Source organism: Trematomus bernacchii, unplaced genomic scaffold (assembly GCF_902827165.1).
Source record: "Trematomus bernacchii unplaced genomic scaffold, fTreBer1.1, whole genome shotgun sequence".
NCBI classification, from domain to species: domain Eukaryota; kingdom Metazoa; phylum Chordata; class Actinopteri; order Perciformes; family Nototheniidae; genus Trematomus; species Trematomus bernacchii.
Window position 1 is genome coordinate 4,720 of NW_022987827.1, and position 19,098 is coordinate 23,817.

The 19,098-nt window shown below is 44.3% G+C and overlaps 1 protein-coding gene across 2 annotated transcripts; it reads left to right on the forward strand.

Moving 5' to 3' along the window:
- The first annotated feature begins 6,326 nt into the window (after positions 1–6,326).
- On the forward strand, positions 6,327–15,042 carry LOC117499372 (leucine-rich repeat-containing protein 15). Of its 2 annotated transcripts, none has more exons than XM_034151714.1 (5): positions 6,327–6,365; positions 6,528–6,673; positions 7,505–7,673; positions 8,335–8,497; positions 13,717–15,042. In XM_034151714.1, the coding sequence occupies exons 1-5, from the start codon at positions 6,348–6,350 to the stop codon at positions 14,022–14,024; spliced, it is 804 nt and encodes a 267-aa protein (XP_034007605.1). In that variant the 5' UTR covers positions 6,327–6,347; the 3' UTR covers positions 14,025–15,042. The 2 variants fall into 2 exon arrangements, with proteins under 2 accessions (XP_034007605.1, XP_034007604.1); XM_034151713.1 differs by having other exon boundaries at positions 6,355–6,436.
- The last annotated feature ends 4,056 nt before the right edge of the window (positions 15,043–19,098 follow it).

The window sequence follows — 19,098 nt, forward strand, 5'->3', positions numbered from 1 at the left end:
AAATGTAGAAATACACTGTGTAGTTCAAGTACAGTCTGAAATGTTACCTTCTTATGTTTGTATTATTGTAATTTTTATATTTCATGAACCTAGTAGTACTGTACCTTATTTAAATATATACTGTATATTCTCATTATGTGTAATCCTCTCTTAATGATGAGATTATATAAACACTGAGAGAGACTACAGCTCCAACACATTGTAGTGACAGGCTGAGGGGCGGGACTTCTCTAACAGGCTGACCAATCACAACAGTAGAGACACTACATACTGATATACACCTGAACATCAGCAGGAGAGGACTCTTTAAAGTAGAGACACTACATACTGATATATACCTGAACATCAGCAGGAGAGGACTCTTTAAAGTAGAGACACTACATACTGATATACACCTGAAGATCAGCAGGAGAGGACTCTTTAAAGTAGAGACACTACATACTGATATACACCTGAACATCAGCAGGAGAGGACTCTTTAAAGTAGAGACACTACATACTGATATACACCTGAACATGAGCAGGAGAGGACTCTTTAAAGTAGAGACACTCAGTGGCGGCCGGCCCATAGGGGCGCTAGGGGCGCCGCCCCCCCTCTTCCCACATTAAAAATTAAAAAAATTAAAAAAATTAAAAAAATTAAAAAAAATTAAAAAATATATATTTAAAAAATATATTTTTTATTTTTATTTTTATTAATAAACAAGGTAAATATGATATAATTGGTATCAGTAAAATGTATAATCTACAATAAAATCTCGTTTAAAATTGTGTAACGATGTCTAAAGTTACTGATATGTCACATGTTTCCTGCCTGGCCTTGCCCGTGTATCATTACCCTCTCTCGTCTGGGCGCTATGCACAGCTCCCTGACGAGAGTGCAGCAAGTGCAGCAGAAGCCAACTGTTGCTATCTTTAAACTATGCCGCCGAAACATAATTTCAGCCAATCAGCGTCGTCAAATCTGATGGTCACAGGGCTCCTAGGTCAGCGCCCGGTGCAGTCTGTGAGTTGTTTGGACTCGTATCCAAGGAGACAAAACAGGAAGCTGTCATACACTCTGGAAGCTACCATTAGCAGCTAATGAAAACTCCGTTTTTGACATAAAAATGGAATTATGGATCATCAATCATTTTTCAAAGTGACAGACACATTGGATTAACCTATGGATTAACCTTCAGCTGCGTTTTTCTCGTTTTTGATCAGAATTGTTATTCTGCAAAAGGTGAGCATATCTCCATGTTTTGCTACCTAAAGCTACGTTGTGTGATGTCTGTATTTGCTTCCCCTGTCGCGAGTTCTGATCGCTCAGTGATGATACTTATATTTCTAGAATATGTGGAATCTCAGCTTGTAAGCTTGTTTGTGCATATCCGATAAGTATATCGATTGATTTATACCTAGAGTGCGTTAGCATTTTTTTGCTCAGGGCTCATTTAGACGCTTCTTGTGAGACTTGTGTTTTGTTTCGGTAAACATGGTTCATATCATCAGTTCGATGCGTTTCCTCTGAGTAGGACACATGAATAGTTTATTACATTTTAAGAAGCCCTGAGACACAGTTTCGTGAGAAAAAAAACGGGGGAAAAAAAGCCCCTTAACAGGTTAAATGGGAATTAAATCAGTGTTCCCAAAGCCCCGGTGTTCTGCAGTTTGTGTGGGCCTACTGTACTGTTGCACAGTTTATGCTGTAGAAACTATGTCCAGGACAAGGTGTTTGGAAGTTTTGGAAGATTCATAGCTAACCACACTGAAGTTATGGAGGTATTGATCAGTCTTCTCATATTTTTAAGCCTCAAATTGTCCTTCTCCCCCCCCCCCCCCCCTCTCCCCCTCTAACATCACCAGAAGTCATGATTTAAGGGGTCTTTTCTCAAAAAAAATGACCGGGGGAGCATCCCCCCGGACCCCCCTAGTATTGTTTGATCACCATTTCCACAGCCCCACCTAAAATATTTTCCACCAGCCGCCACTGGAGACACTACATACTGATATATACCTGAACATCAGCAGGAGAGGACTCTTTAAAGTAGAGACACTACATACTGATATACACCTGAACATCAGCAGGAGAGGACTCTTTAAAGTAGAGACACTACATACTGATATACACCTGAACATGAGCAGGAGAGGACTCTTTAAAGTAGAGACACTACATACTGATATACACCTGAACATCAGCAGGAGAGGACTCTTTAAAGCAGAGACACTACATACTGATATACACCTGAACATCAGCAGGAGAGGACTCTTTAAAGTAGAGACACTACATACTGATATACACCTGAACATCAGCAGGAGAGGACTCTTTAAAGTAGAGACACTACATACTGATATACACCTGAACATCAGCGGGAGAGGACTCTTTAAAGTAGAGACACTACATACTGATATACACCTGAACATCAGCTGGAGAGGACTCTTTAAAGTAGAGATACTACATACTGATATATACCTGAACATCAGCAGGAGAGGACTCTTTAAAGTAGAGACACTACATACTGATATACACCTGAAGATCAGCAGGAGAGGACTCTTTAAAGTAGAGACACTACATACTGATATACACCTGAACATCAGCAGGAGAGGACTCTTTAAAGTAGAGACACTACATACTGATGTACACCTGAACATGAGCAGGAGAGGACTCTTTAAAGTAGAGACACTACATACTGATATACACCTGAACATCAGCAGGAGAGGACTCTTTAAAGCAGAGACACTACATACTGATATACACCTGAACATCAGCAGGAGAGGACTCTTTAAAGTAGAGACACTACATACTGATATACACATGAACATCAGCAGGAGAGGACTCTTTAAAGTAGAGACACTACATACTGATATACACCTGAACATCAGCGGGAGAGGACTCTTTAAAGTAGAGACACTACATACTGATATACACCTGAACATCAGCTGGAGAGGACTCTTTAAAGTAGAGACACTACATACTGATATACACCTGAACATCAGCAGGAGAGGACTCTTTAAAGTAGAGACACTACATACTGATATACACCTGAACATGAGCAGGAGAGGACTCTTTAAAGTAGAGACACTACATACTGATATACACCTGAACATCAGCAGGAGAGGACTCTTTAAAGTAGAGACACAACATACTGATATACACCTGAACATCAGCAGGAGAGGACTCTTTAAAGTAGAGACACTACATACTGATATACACCTGAACATCAGCAGGAGAGGACTCTTTAAAGTAGAGACACTACATACTGATATACACCTGAACATCAGCAGGAGAGGACTCTTTAAAGTAGAGACACTACATACTGATATACACCTGAACATCAGCAGGAGAGGACTCTTTAAAGTAGAGACACTACATACTGATATACACCTGAACATCAGCAGGAGAGGACTCTTTAAAGTAGAGACACTACTGTACATACTGATATACACCTGAACATCAGCAGGAGAGGACTCTTTAAAGTAGAGACACTACATACTGATATACACCTGAACATCAGCAGGAGAGGACTCTTTAAAGTAGAGACACTACATACTGATATACACCTGAACATCAGCAGGAGAGGACTCTTTAAAGTAGAGAAACTACATACTGATATACACCTGAACATCAGCAGGAGAGGACTCTTTAAAGTAGAGACACTACATACTGATATACACCTGAACATCAGCAGGAGAGGACTCTTTAAAGTAGAGACACTGATATACTTTTTCTTATAGTATGTTACTAATATTTTACTCTAAAACTTGTGTAATGCTTTGTGTTTTCCAGGCTGACGGCGAGTCTCTTCCATCAGAATAACCTTCATCATCATCTCTCTGAGGAACCATGCGTCTCCTCTTCCTCTTCTTCCTCCTCTTCCTCCCTGTTGAATCCTCCCCTTCCTGTCCTCACCTGTGTGTCTGCTATGATAACGCGGACCTGGTGGACTGCAGGTCTCGGGGCTTTGACCTGGTTCCCAGGGGCCTCCCTCACGCCACCTGGCTCCTGGAGCTGGGAGGAAACAACCTGACGGAGATCAGATCCAGAGCCTTCAGAGGCCTCTGGTCCCTCAGAGTGCTGGTGCTGAGAGAGAGCCAGATACAGGACGTACAGACACAGGTGAGAGGGGGAAACATGATCCAGACCCATTGACGTACATCAGATCTGGGATTTAAAGGTGTCCTACCATGCAGAATGCACTTTCTGATGTCTTTTCTACATCACCACGTGTCCCCGGTGTGTCCCCCGTGTGTCCCCAATGTGTCAGGAGTAGGGTTGCAAAATTCAGGGAATTTTCAAAGATGGAAACTTTCCATGGGAATTAACGGGAATTAACGGGAATTTATGGGAATAAACTGGGAATTTTCCAAAATGTAAGGTTGGCTCTTCATAGGGAACTTAAATATAGTTGGGGAAAGTATATTTTAGCATAATCTTGACTAAAACAAACAGATGCCATTCAAGTACACTTGAATATCCATGCCATAGCACACTGCTTACTGCATGGCTATTGAGACCACACAAAGCTTCGCAACAGGCTCACAAATGTGAGAGTGGAAAAACTGGTTGGCATTCGGGCAAACCTAAGGCTCTGTGAGCCGGACACAGAGCCATCCTCAACAAGGCTGGACAGTGACACTGAAGAGGAAGACTCAGAGTGTGATGTTGATGAGGCCCAGGAAGAGCCCGTTGACTGAAAGGGTTTAGCAAAGATGCAGAGGATTGCTTGAAGGAAGATTTGCATGTTTAATGGGACTTTTTAGAGGGAGAGGGGCTCTTTTCATTTCACATTTTGAATGGGACTTTGTGGGGATTTTTGGATGAATATTTCCAAAATTCCCCAGCTTAACTTCCCATGGAAAGTTTCCGGAAATGTACCGAAAATGTTCCGCCCCTTTGCAACCCGAGTCAGGAGACTCTCAAAGTGTCAGGAAATAAACCCCTCTCTCTTTTCCTCCGTACCCACATCTCTAAAAACGGGGGAACAACGGAGCTGATCCAGATTTGCTGCGTCATGACCACATTACTAAAATGTGGGCGGGCTTTACACCCACGGGCCAATCAGAAACGTTGCTGTCAGAAACAATGAGACGTGTTCTGGAAGTAATATGGTCTGTGTTTACATTAGCATGCTAACACTCAGAGCTAACCTGTACTGGAGAGAGTCTGTGTGAAGAAGCAGGAAATAAAAAGGAACTCACCTTGTGGTAAACCTGAGAGAGAGAAAGAGTTTGAGCTCTCCTCTCTCTTTTGATTTCTTTCAAAAATAGTATAATAGGGGACCTTTAACTCTGGATTGAGTTTGAGGATTGACCGGTGCACAAATGAGGGCTCAGGGGTAACAGGGTTTGATGGAAACAGTTCTCTGTTCAGGACATGTCATTTAAACAATATTCATTACAAGCCATTTAAAGGTCTCCTATTATACTATTTTTAGGCATATATTACAGGTCTCAGATATATATACAAATATATAAAAAACATGTCTCTGAAGTGTCCTGCTCCAAACACCAAACAGATCATTCTAGCCCCCCCCCCCTCTCTTCCAGCTGTTACTAAAGAGATGATTCTGGGTCTGTAGCTTTAAAAAAACAAGAGAAATTGAAACAAATTTGGGATCAATAAAGTACCTTTTATCTTATCTTATTAAAAGGGTTGCAACCGTCCCCAGTCTCCCCACTTTGAAGCATGTAGTGACCATGATATCTGAAGCTCAGTGTGTCAACAGTAACGGCCCGTCCACACAGCAGCGTTAAAAAAATCTTGGAGGTGGGCGTATCTGAAGCTTGGGGATTTTTTGCGAGCAAGGCACCAACAACCAATCACATGAATCTCCCGCCCCCGACATACGAAGCAAAAAAGCCCGAAGTAAACTGGATATAAACTCCCCAAACAGGAGAAAACATACCACTGTCTCTGCCACCTCCCTCCATGCCTGGCTCCTCCGGTTTGTATCCCGGTAGGTAAATAGGGACTGGTCATAAAGCACCGGGTGATTCCCTACCGCTCATTTCTCCTCCATGTTTTGGAATATGAGGAAATGACCTGCGGTATGTCTCTCCCAGCATACACGCCGTTTGATTGGCTCGAGCTTGAACTGTCAGATTTGTATACACAGGATTTGATTGGCTGACGCTTCCACCTCAGCTTCAAAAGTTGAACATTGCTCAACTTTGAATCCTGAAAATCCTGAAAATCTCCGCTCTGCTTCCCACAATGCAGTGCGGCGAAAAGTGAGGCAAAGTGGCGTCACCCCATTCAAAGTGAATGGGCAGAAGCGTTCCAAGATTTTTTTAACGCTGCTGTGTGGACGGTCCGTAAGCCGTAAAAGTATTTACAGTGAAGGAGTGGAAAGTAAAGAGGGACAGATGAAAGAAGAGAGTGAGGTTAGAGGATAGACGAGGATAATAATAATAAAGGATCAAAGATGGAGGGGAGAAGTGAAGTTAAAAAGAAGGTCCATCTGCGTCCTGAATGTGAAAGGATTATGTCTGAAAGCAAAGAAAGAGAAGGGTCAATACTTAAACTTTGTCTTTCTGTCTCTTCAGGCGTTCTTGTCCCTGTCCTACCTGGAGAAGCTGGATCTGAGTTATAACCAGTTAACGTCTCTACCTGTGGACTTCTCCTCCAGCCTGGCTGCCCTCAAGGAGCTGAGACTGGAGCACAACAGCCTGCTTCACATCTCAGGAAACAGGTGTGTCTTTATCGCTGCAGCTGCAGTCAGACATTTTGAGATTTGGAGAAAAAGTCAGAATTTTCACAACATTATCAGAAGAATATTTGTGTCAACAATAATGTATGTTTTGCATACTACCCAGCTATGAATGTTTTACATCCATGAGTATAAAACATAATCCCGGATAAAAACAACATGTGAGAACAGCTGCTGAAACATAATCTGTCACTGTGAATGCATACATTAAAGGTTTATAAAATCCCTGCTCCATCTAACGCAGGAGTAGTTCTGAATTTGAAAACATTTGAGTGTTTAATCAAATTTCCAAAAAACAAAAATAAACGTAATTTAACATTCTAAACAGGCTTAGTTACATGTGGTTTATTTAAGGATATCTAAACATAATGTCATGTTTTATTCCGTCTTTTACACGTTCTTCTGTCCAGTACCTGTTGTCTGGCGATGTTCGTACTTTTGTATCTCGAAAACCACCCACAGTACACATTAAAAAGCAGACTTCCAAAATACGGATTGTCCTACACCTGCAATGCGGGAAATGGCGTCCTGCCTCGCTTTGGAAAAATGAACCTATGTGATTAAAAGGAAAGTAAATACATTTAAGGAAATATGGGACACGTTCATGCATTTCCTTGAGAGTGATCAAGTGGAAATTGATGAGAGAAATTGATGAATATCGCTATCAAACACAAAAAACTGTTATTTCCCCATGTGTTAATGTGTGTGACTGTATGTACGTTCTATGTTGAAAAAACCCAATGAATATAATGTAAAAAAAAAAGCAGACTTCCTATATGTCCCCCTTTAATCTCCCCTCCCTCCTCCTCTCAGCTTTGAGTCTCTGGACAACATGGAGAAGCTGGACCTGAGCTATAACCAGCTGGACTCTGTGGGCCCCGGTGTGTTCAGGGGCCTCTCCAGACTCAGACAGCTGTTCCTGAACAACAACAGACTGACAGTGCTGCAGAAGGGCAGCCTGGACATGCTGCCTGCTCTGGAGGTGATGCATCGCTGTGAGAGGACGCCCACATGTCTGTCCATGTCCTTTAACTCCACAGAAAACACACTGCCTTCGTTCATCTACGTAACAGTGCAAATGTCAGGGATATTGAACCTCAAATTAATACAGAAAAACGGTACCAAAACATCCCTGAAGAGTGCAGACGGTTAAGTTACGTTAGTTAGATAGTTAGTTAGTTAGTTGGTTAGGTGTGTAGGTAGGTAGGTAGGTAGGTAGGTAGGTAGGTAGGTAGGTAGGTAGGTAGGTAGGTAGGTAGGTAGGTAGGTAGGTAGGTGGGTAGGTGGGTAGGTAGGTAGGTAGGTAGGTAGGTAGGTAGGTAGGTAGGTAGGTAGGTGGGTAGGTGGGTAGGTAGGTAGGTAGGTAGGTAGGTAGGTAGGTAGGTAGGTAGGTAGGTAGGTAGGTAGGTAGGTAGGTAGGTAGGTAGGTAGATAGATTAGCCCCGCCTCCTTGCCAGCACATATAGTTTGTGTAAACACTAATGATGCTGAGATAAAACTCACAATACTAACATGGGGCGAATCTTCATTAGCGTGACTATAAGACTCTCTGTGATAGAGCTTATAGTGAGGGCTCACCATGGACCAGGTACTGGGCTGTATGATCAACATCTAATGGATTTAATTGTTTTCTTTGTGTCCAGGTTTTGCAGCTGAGCAACAACAACATCTCTCAGATTGAGAACGATGCTCTGGCTCCGCTCTACAGCCTGGCGGTCCTGGATCTGGAGGGAAACGACCTTCATCACCTCAAGTTCAAAACCCTCCTCATCCTCCACACCACGGCCACTCACATCCAGCTCTCAGGTTCAAATATATATATATATATCTATATGACTGTTACCTCCTTACAAGATTCAAAGATTCAAAGGCTTTAATGCACATAAGCTTCAGTGTAGAAATGGCCCCCAGTTAATGGGAGAAACCCCCAGTTAATGGGAGAAACCCCCAGTTAATGGAAGAAACCCCCAGTTAATGGAAGAAACCCCCAGTTAATGGAAGAAACCCCCAGTTAATGGAAGAAACCCCCAGTTAATGGAAGAAACCCAGTTAATGGAAGAAACCCCCAGTTAATGGGAGAAACCCCCAGTTAATGGGAGAAACCCCCCTGTTAATGGAAGAAACCCCCCTGTTAATGGAAGAAAACCCCCCAGTTAATGGAAGAAACCCCCAGTTAATGGAAGAAACCCCCAGTTAATGGAAGAAACCCCCAGTTAATGGAAGAAACCCCCAGTTAATGGAAGAAACCCAGTTAATGGAAGAAACCCCCCAGTTAATGGGAGAAACCCCCAGTTAATGGGAGAAACCCCCCCTGTTAATGGAAGAAACCCCCCTGTTAATGGAAGAAACCCCCCTGTTAATGGAAGAAACCCCCCAGTTAGTGGGAGAAACCCCCCAGTTAATGGAAGAAACCCCCAGTTAATGGAAGAAACCCCCAGTTAATGGAAGAAACCCCCAGTTAATGGGAGAAAACCCCCCAGTTAATGGAAAAAAACGCCAGTTAATGGGAGAAACCCCCCAGTTAATGGGAGAAACCCCCAGTTAGTGGGGGAAACCCCCCAGTTAATGGAAGAAACCCCCAGTTAATGGGAGAAACCCCCAGTTAATGGGAGAAACCCCCAGTTAGTGGGAGAAACCCCCCAGTTAATGGAAGAAACCCCCAGTTAATGGAAGAAACCCAGTTAATGGAAGAAACCCCCATATGGGAGAAACCCCCAGTTAATGGAAGAAACCCCCAGTTAATGGGAGAAACCCCCCAGTTAGTGGGAGAACCCCCCCAGTTAACCCCGCAGTTAATGGAAGAAACCCCCCAGTTAATGGAACAAACCCCCAGTTAATGGGAGAAACCCCCAGTTAATGGAAGAAACCCCCAGTTAATGGGAGAAACCTCCCAGTTAATGGAAGAAACCCCCAGTTAATGGAAGAAACCCCCAGTTAATGGGAGAAACCCCCCAGTTAGTGGGAGAACCCCCCCAGTTAACCCCCCAGTTAATGGAAGAAACCCCCCAGTTAATGGAACAAACCCCCAGTTAATGGAAGAAACCCCCAGTTGATGGAAGAAACCCCCAGTTAATGGGAGAAACCCCCAGTTAATGGAAGGAACCCCCAGTTAATGGGAGAAACCCCCCAGTTAATGGGAGAAACCCCCAGTTAATGGAAGAAACCCCCCAGTTAGTGGGAGAAACCCCCAGTTAATGGAAGAAACCCCCAGTTAATGGAAGAAACCCCCAGTTAATGGGAGAAACCCCCCAGTTAATGGAAAAAAAACCCAGTTAATGGGAGAAACCGCCCAGTTAATGGGAGAAACCCCCAGTTAATGGGAGAAACCCCCAGTTAATGGGAGAAACCCCCAGTTAGTGGGATAAACCCCCCAGTCAATGGAATAAACCCCCAGTTAATGGAAGAAACCCCCAGTTAATGGAAGAAACCCAGTTAATGGAGGAAACCCCCCAGTTAATGGGAGAAACCCCCAGTTAATGGAAGAAACCCAGTTAATGGAAGAAACCCCCAGTTAATGGAAGAAACCCAGTTAATGGAAGAAACCCCCAGTTAATGGGAGAAAACCCCCAGTTAATGGAAGAAACCCCCAGTTAATGGGAGAAACCCCCCAGTTAATGGAAGAAAACCCCCCAGTTAGTGGGAGAACCCCCCCAGTTAACCCCCCAGTTAATGGAAGAAACCCCCCAGTTAGTGGGAGAAACCCCCAGTTAATGGAACAAACCCCCAGTTAATGGAAGAAACCCCCAGTTGATGGAAGAAACCCCCAGTTGATGGAAGAAACCCCCAGTTAATGGGAGAAACCCCCCAGTTAATGGAAGGAACCCCCAGTTAATGGGAGAAACCCCCCAGTTAATGGGAGAAACCCCCAGTTAATGGAAGAAACCCCCCAGTTAGTGGGAGAAACCCCCAGTTAATGGAAGGAACCCCCAGTTAATGGGAGAAACCCCCCAGTTAATGGGAGAAACCCCCAGTTAATGGAAGAAACCCCCCAGTTAATGGAAGAAACCCCCAGTTGATGGAAGAAACCCCCAGTTAATGGGAGAAACCCCCCAGTTAATGGAAGGAACCCCCAGTTAATGGGAGAAACCCCCAGTTAATGGAAGAAACCCCCCAGTTAGTGGGAGAAACCCCCAGTTAATGGGAGAAACCCCCCAATTAGTGGAAGAAACCCCCCAGTTAGTTGGAGAAACCCCCAGTTAATGGGAGAAACCCCCCAATTAGTGGAAGAAACCCCCCAGTTAGTCGGAGAAAACCCCCAGTTAATGGGAGAAACCCCCCAGTTAATGGAAGAAACCCCCAGTTACTGGAAGAAACCCCCAGTTAATGGGAGAAACCCCCCAGTTAATGGGATAAACCCCCAGTTAGTGGGAGAAACCCCCCAGTTAATGGAAGAAACCGCCAGTTAATGGGAGAAACCCCCCAGTTAATGGAAGAAACCCCCAGTTAATGGAAGAAACCCCCAGTTATTGGGAGAAACCCCCCAGTTAGTGGAAGAAACCCCCCAGTTAGTGGGAGAAACCCCAAGTTAGTGGGAGAAACCCCCCAGTTAATGGGATAAACCCCCAGTTAGTGGGAGAAACCTCCAGTTAGTGGGAGAAACCCCCCAGTTAATGGAAGAAACCCCCAGTTAATGGAAGAAACCCCCAGTTAATGGGAGAAACCCCCCAGTTAATGGATAAACCCCCCAGTTAGTGGGAGAAACCCCCCCAGTTAATGGAAGAAACCGCCAGTTAATGGGAGAAACCCCCCAGTTAATGGAAGAAACCCCCAGTTAATGGAAGAAACCCCCAGTTAATGGGAGAAACCCCCAGTTAATGGAAGAAACCCCCAGTTAATGAGAGAAACCCCCCAGTTAATGGGAGAAACCCCCCAGTTAATGGAAGAAACGCCCCAGTTAATGGGAGAAACCCCCAGTTAATGAGAGAAACCCCCCAGTTAATGGGAGAAACCCCCCAGTTAATGGAAGAAACGCCCCAGTTAATGGGAGAAACCCCCCCAGTTAATGGAAGAAACGCCCCAGTTAGTGGAATAACTCCCCAGTTAATGGAAGAAACCCCCAGTTAATGGAAGAAACCCCCAGTTAATGGGAGAAACCCCGCAGTTAGTGGAATAACTCCCCAGTTAATGGAAGAAACCCCCAGTTAATGGGAGAAACCCCCCCCAGTTCATGGAAAAACTCCCCAGTTAATGGAAGAAACCCCCCAGGCTGCTGGTTTATTGTGTTGTTCTGCTACCAGATGGCAGATATTATCTGACAAAAAGGAACATCTTCTGCCAACCGGACAGAGAGCAACATGAGGCCAGATGGTGATGGAGCACTTAATGCATATAAAATCCCAGAATCCCCCCCTCTGACCTCAGTGACGGATATATAGAGTGCTGAAAGGATGATGTATTCCAGTGTTGGTCCCTGAAGGTAGAATCTCCCTGGTCCAATGGGATTCCTCCATGTGATTTTGAATTATTGCAGAAAATAATCTCTGTGAGAAACAAAAGTTTGTGATGTTTACACGTTTAGTTCAGCAGGATAATCTCTACATACTAACACCACTTTATGATTTCTGAAGTAAAAAGCTAACGTTAGGCTATAAAGGAACTAAAGTATGGTCACATGACTTCACGTCACCACCGCTAAGCTAAAGGAGGCTAATTTTGGGCTATAAAGGAACTACAGCACGGTCACATGACTTGTCGTCACCACCGCTAAGCTAAAGGTGGCTAACGTTGGGCTATAAAGGAACTATAGCACGGTCACATGACTTCACGTCACCACCGCTAAGCTAAAGGTGGCTAATGTTGGGCTATAAAGGAACTACAGCATGGTCACATGACTTCACGTCACCACCGCTAAGCTAAAGGAGGCTAATGTTGGGCTATAAAGGAACTACAGCACGGTCACATGACTTCACGTCACCACCGCTAAGCTAAAGGTGGCTAACGTTGGGCTATAAAGGAACTACAGCATGGTCACATGACTTCACGTCACCACCGCTAAGCTAAAGGAGGCTAATGTTGGGCTATAAATGAACTACAGCACGGTCACATGACTTCACGTCACCACCGCTAAGCTAAACGTGGCTAATGTTGGGCTATAAAGGAACTACAGCACGGTCACATGACTTCACGTCACCACCGCTAAGCTAAATGTGGCTAATGTTGGGCTATAAAGGAACTACAGCACGGTCACATGACTTCACGTCACCACCGCTAAGCTAAAGGTGGCTAATGTTGGGCTATAAAGGAACTACAGCACGGTCACATGACTTCACGTGTAGATCTGTTCGTTGTTCTGGAGTCCAGGAGGAAGTTAAAAAGAGACAATGTAGTCCCGGAAAGGTTCAAATGTGTACTTTAATGAAGTAACGTGGTTTTGAAACAGACAGAGGAAGTCAAACGCGGCGCCGTGTCGGGAGGAGGAAAAAGAGAGACCGATTCTCCGTGCAGCGTCTGTATATGGGATTCCTGGCTCCTCCTCTCGTTGGCTGCTTCGACGATGGGGGGGGGTCTTCCTCCACTCGTTCTTCTGTTTCTGATATTGCGTAAATAAGAGGATTTAGACGTTGTGTGTTTATTGTATAACTCCACACGCCTTTTCTCCTCGTATTCTCATTCATGACTTTTTAAACGTTAACGTGAAGCCGGAAGTAACGTCATGTGTAACCGACGGGGTTGTCCTTCAATAAAGCTTTTCAAAATAAAACTGTACATTCATTTAATATTCAACAATAACATTAGCCACATGCTAATGCTAACCGGAAATAAAGTATTTTCAGAATAAAACAGTTTTAAGTTTACAGTATATTTAATCTAAATTACGCCATATAAACATTGATTTTAATTTCTTACACACGTCACCACCGCTAAGCTAAAGGTGGCTAACGTTGAGCGTGACGACGTTTAGTCGTCTCCTTTAGACACTTAATAGCAGCCACCGTTTTTAAATCCACCTATCGGGTTTTGGTACTTTAATAAATGTACTTAGTTACATCCTATCACTGATATTTACTCTCCTGTTTCTCCTCCAGGGAACCCGTGGATCTGCGACTGCGACTTGCATCGTGTCTTCAGTAAGATCCTTTACGTCCGACACCTCCATATTGAAGACTATCACAACGTGACGTGCCGCGACCCTCCTCAGCTGGCCGGGTCACAGCTGGCGTGGGTGGACAGCCAGCTGTGCGTCGCTGAGACCGCCACGGTGCTCGTCATCACCATCACCGTACTGGTGACCGTGCTGGCCGCTCTGGTGATGGCCGAGAGGAGCAGGAAGAAGAACCAGGGGAAGAACTGGGAGACCGAGTCACAGAACCAGAGCTCCAGCCCGGCGTCATGAGAGGAAACACACAACGAGGAACTGATGATAAGAGAACGTTAGAGACTGATGCTGTGTCTCAATTTAGTAACTTCCCTTAGTTCACTGCCATATAAACCCTGTAGTGTTGTCCCAAGTTGAAGTGACGATAGCCGCTGTATGCTAACTACCTAGAAGCGTTGTAGTACCAAATTATAAAGACTACACAAGTAACAACTTATTTTACTAACCAGAATAGTGGTATAGTTATTGAATACTGAAGAAAATGTATTTGTATATTGCTGTATTCACTAGAGGACACGCAACATCTGCTGTTTCCGCTACTTCTTTGAGTGTTAGAAGTGTCCAGCGTCCACACTCAACTTTGTGACCGTTATGAGAGCACCATCTGGGTTCTTATATGCTGTGTCTCTATTCGGATACTTCCTTCAGTACTTTGCATGTTGTGCACCATGAACTCTGTGCAGTGTTTGAATTTTAACCAGGTAATATTGTCTCAAATCACACACGGCTGCTGTGCCCTTAAAGGAATTGAGGATCAGCGATGGTAGTTAGACTGCCAATAAAATGAACAGTGGCTTCTTTCAGGCAACCATATTAGATTTATGAAACACTGAAAAAAGCGTATTTGTATATTGCTGTGTTCACTAGAGGAACTGCAATCGCTGCCTCTACTGTTACGCAGCCAAGGAGGCGGTCGTTTATTGTGAGAAGTGTCCAGTGTTCAACACGATGGACAATTACAAGCATGGACGAATTAGAAATAGAGTGTACTGTATGTATGGAAGCCCTGAAGGACAATACAGTACATGTGGTTTGAGTTTTTGCTCATGTTTGCACTAAAAGTCCTTATCTTTAAAGCCCCAATGTGTAGAATTATCTCATATACAATCCACACTGAAGCCAAAAATACTTGATCGACATTTCCTTTCTGTGTGGTTTGATTGGAAAGAGAACATTACAGCACTACAGTATTGCTCCTGCCAATAAGTTTGATGCTGGTAATTTAAATATAAAGTAAAAATTGCAATAAAGAACAACCGTGCACTTTCAGTCTTCTTTAGCGTCCATTTTCACCGGTACTGCCTGTGCCAGATGTCCAATGATAGAAGGCTTTTCTGTCCACGGTCAGGACCATATGTCTCTGATTGTGAGGATTACTGCAGGATTGATGGAGGGAAACGGTCCTATTGAGGGCACAGGCCAGATGTCAAGATGATTACCGCTAGACTGGCTACACTTATTAGATCTGTGTGTACGGGCGTATAAAAGACACAGACAGAGACAGACTGCCATTCCTTATTTCAATTGTAGGATCAAGATTATTTTTGAAATCCCATGAGAGAAAACCAACAAAAATCAGAGAACTATTGAGACGTTAAAAAGAAACCGTCGCCTCCATTGGTGTACTTCAGGAACATAGTGACATCACAATGGAACACTCGTTCTCCTATTGGCTAGCACTCTAACACATTGTACGTGGTAGGCTAAGGGGCGGGACGTCTCTAAGTGGTTGACCAATCACAGCAGAGCCGGCCAGCTAACAGTAATATTAACCTCACCTGACTTGCTTGCATCATAACGGAGGTCTGTTTAGGACACCTGCTGATCGTATAGTAAATACATAGTTCATTTGGAGCTCTTCTCCTGTCCTTAAAGCATCCCATCCACTGTGAAAACAAACAGTTTTGTGTGTGTGTGTGTGTGTGTGTGTGTGTGTGTGTGTGTGTGTGTGTGAGTTGGGCATGAGTATGTCAAACAGATTTTGTAATGGGTAAAGTCCACCCCGACAAAGCTTCAGCAGAAGCCTGGCAGAGTGTGTGACAGATCTCTGCAGGAAGATGATCTCCAACCAGGTACCTGTCTGTCTGTCTGTCTGTCTGTCTGTCTGTCTGTCTAGAGACACCCAGCCCCAGCACGTCATCCACCAGTGAGGTTTTTACTACTACTGCTACTGCTACTGCTACTACTACTACTACTACTACTACTACTACTACTACTACTACTACTACTACCACTACCACTACCACTACCACTACTACCACTACCACTACCACCACCGCCACTGCCACTGCCACTACTACTACTACTACTACTGCTACTGCTACTGCTACTGCTACTACTACTACTACTACTACTACTACTACTACTACTACTACTACCACTACCACTACCACTACCACCACTACCACTGCCACTGCCACTGCCACTACCACTACTACTACTACTACTACTACTACTACTACTACTGCTACTGCTACTACTACTACTACTGCTACTGCTACTGCTACTACTACTACTACCACTACCACCACCACCACTACCACTACCACTACCACTGCCACTGCCACTGCCACTGCTACTGCTACTACTACTACTACTACTACTACTACTACCACTACCACCACTACCACTACCACTACCACTGCCACTGCCACTGCTACTGCCACTGCTACTGCTACTACTACTACTGCTACTGCTACTACCACCACCACCGCCACCGCCACCGCTACCGCTACTGCTACTGCTACTACTACTACTACTACTACTACTACCACTACCACCACTACCACTACCACTACCACTGCCACTGCCTCTGCCACTACTACTACTACTACTACCACTACCACCACTACCACTACCACTACCACTACCACTGCCACTGCCACTGCCACTGCCACTGCCACTACTACTACTACTACTACTGCTACCGCTACCGCTGCCGCTGCCGCTACCGCTGCCGCTACCGCTGCCGCTGCCACTGCTACTGCTACTGCTACTGCTACTGCTACTGCTACTGCTACTACTACTACTACTACTGCTACTACTACTACTACTACTACTACTACTACTACTACTACCACTACCACTACCACTACTACCACTGCCACTGCCACTGCCACTGCCACTACTACTACTACTACTACTACCACTACTACCACTACCACTACCACTACCACTACCACTACCACTACTACTACTACTACTACTACTACTACTACTACTACTACTACTACTACTAATAATAATAATACATATATTTTGGGGGGCGCCTTTCATAACACCCAAGGACACCTTACAGGGCATAGGGGCAATATAGGGAACAATTAAAACAGTGGATTTAGTGAAGTATCAGCCGGGGTAAGACAAGACAAACCACAGGAAATGGACTATAGAAGGACACAAAAGGACACAGGGTACAGTTTATAAAGAAAATGCCAGTTTGAACAGGTGGGTTTTGAGTTGGGTTTTGAATGTTGTTATGGAATCAGACTGTGGGATGTGTCGTGGCAGGGAGTTCCAAAGTCTGGGAGCCGAGCAGCTGAAAGCTCGAGCACCCATGGTTTTGAGGCGAGAGCTTGGGACGGTGAGAAGTCCTACGGACGAAGAGCGGAGGGTGCGGGAGGGGGTGTACTCCTGAAGGAGGTCGGTGATGTAGATGGGGGCAAGGTTATGGAGAGCTTTATATATGAGTAGAAGGTTTTTGTAGTCAATACGGTAGCGTACAGGAAGCCAGTGTAGCTGAGTGAGAATGGGGGCGATGTGGTCGGATGAGTTGGTGCGGGTGATGATCCGGGCAGCAGAGTTCTGGATTATTTGCAGTCTATTGAGGAGTTTGATGGGAAGGCCAGTCAGAAGTGCATTGCAGTAATCAATCCGGGATGTGACGAATGAGTGGACCAGGATTTCAGTGCTGGGTTGGGACAGAGATGAGCGGAGTCTGGAGATGTTCCGAAGATGAAAGAAGGCGGTGCGGGTGATGTTTTTTTATGTGTGGTGCGAATGAGAGGGAGCCGTCCAGAATGACACCGAGGCTTTTCACTTGGCCAGCGAATGGTATGGGGAAGCCGTCGATGATGATGTTTGGTGCTGGGGTGTTATGTGACTTGGTGAGGGTGGATTTGGAGCCGATGAGCAGGGCCTCAGTTTTGCTACTGTTAAGCTTCAGGAGGTTCCTGCTCATCCAGCTCTTGATGTCCTCAAGGCAGGTGGTGAGGGAGGTTGGGGGCAGGGCAGTGGTGGGTTTGGAGGAAATGTAGACCTGTGTGTCGTCGGCGTAGCAGTGAAAATTAACCTCATGGTGACGGAGGATTTTGCCCACAAGTTACTGCTACTACTACTACTACTACTACTACTACTATACTACTACTACTACTACTACCAAAAACACATTCAGGAAACCATTGACCTCCAAATGCTGACTCATTCCTCTCTCTACCCTCCTTCCCTGAGTTGTTATAACAGCCTATCCCACGACCAACGAACAGAACAAAACAAGATGTGCTGAGATGTTGATATAACGTTGATATTGACGCTCAAAATTCTGACTTTTTCTCAAAATCCAGATTTTTTTCTCAAAATCCTGATTTTTTTTCTCAAAATCTCAAGAATGGATTAGCTCCACGTCAGAAATGATCATGCTTGTCATATGTCTATCTCCATAGAGGCTGAATCATCATGTTCATCACATAGCTATCATATGCCTCAAACAGTCCTGATGCTCTTCTAGGTAATCATACATCCTGTCATGTTCACAGCTACAGTTGATACCTTTGTTATCATGTTACTCTCATGTTGGAGGAGAACATTCACTGTTTTCACAACACTAACCCTAGGGGGGTTACTGACACCAATATAAGATAAGAATTATTTTATTGATCCCAATTTGGGAAATGTTTGTGTTGCAGCATAAAAGCATGGCATTGTACAATAACAATTAAAAGACTGTATCGTGTTCACCTGAACCAGGGGGGCGTCCATATTGTTTTAGAAGGGATATTTCTTTATAAACGTTGCAAACAATCCGTTTTTAAGCTTCTATGAAACTTTTTTAACATTTTAACACTTTTTTTAACCATTGAGATGACCAATGACTTTATCCCATTAATGTGTATTTGGGATTAATTAGTGATGTTTGGACGTATTAGAAGTGTGTGAAACATGTTTTATTTCAGTGTTTTTGGCTTTAAATGTGTCGAGGATAACAGTCATTAGACATGCTGAGTCAATGGGTCAGTGTATGTTTTGGTCTTTGGATTTTCTTTTCACAAAAGGATATTCAAAAACGGGTGGATATAACATTTTCGTGTTAAAA

Coding starts and splice junctions, on each gene's coding strand:
- LOC117499372 (XM_034151713.1), top strand. CDS start 6,407: ATGGAGGGGAGAAGTGAAGTTAAAAAGAAG. Junction 6,674..7,504: donor CTTCACATCTCAGGAAACAG/GTGTGTCTTTAT, acceptor TCCTCCTCTCAG/CTTTGAGTCTCTGGACAACA. Junction 8,498..13,716: donor CACTCACATCCAGCTCTCAG/GTTCAAATATAT, acceptor TTTCTCCTCCAG/GGAACCCGTGGATCTGCGAC.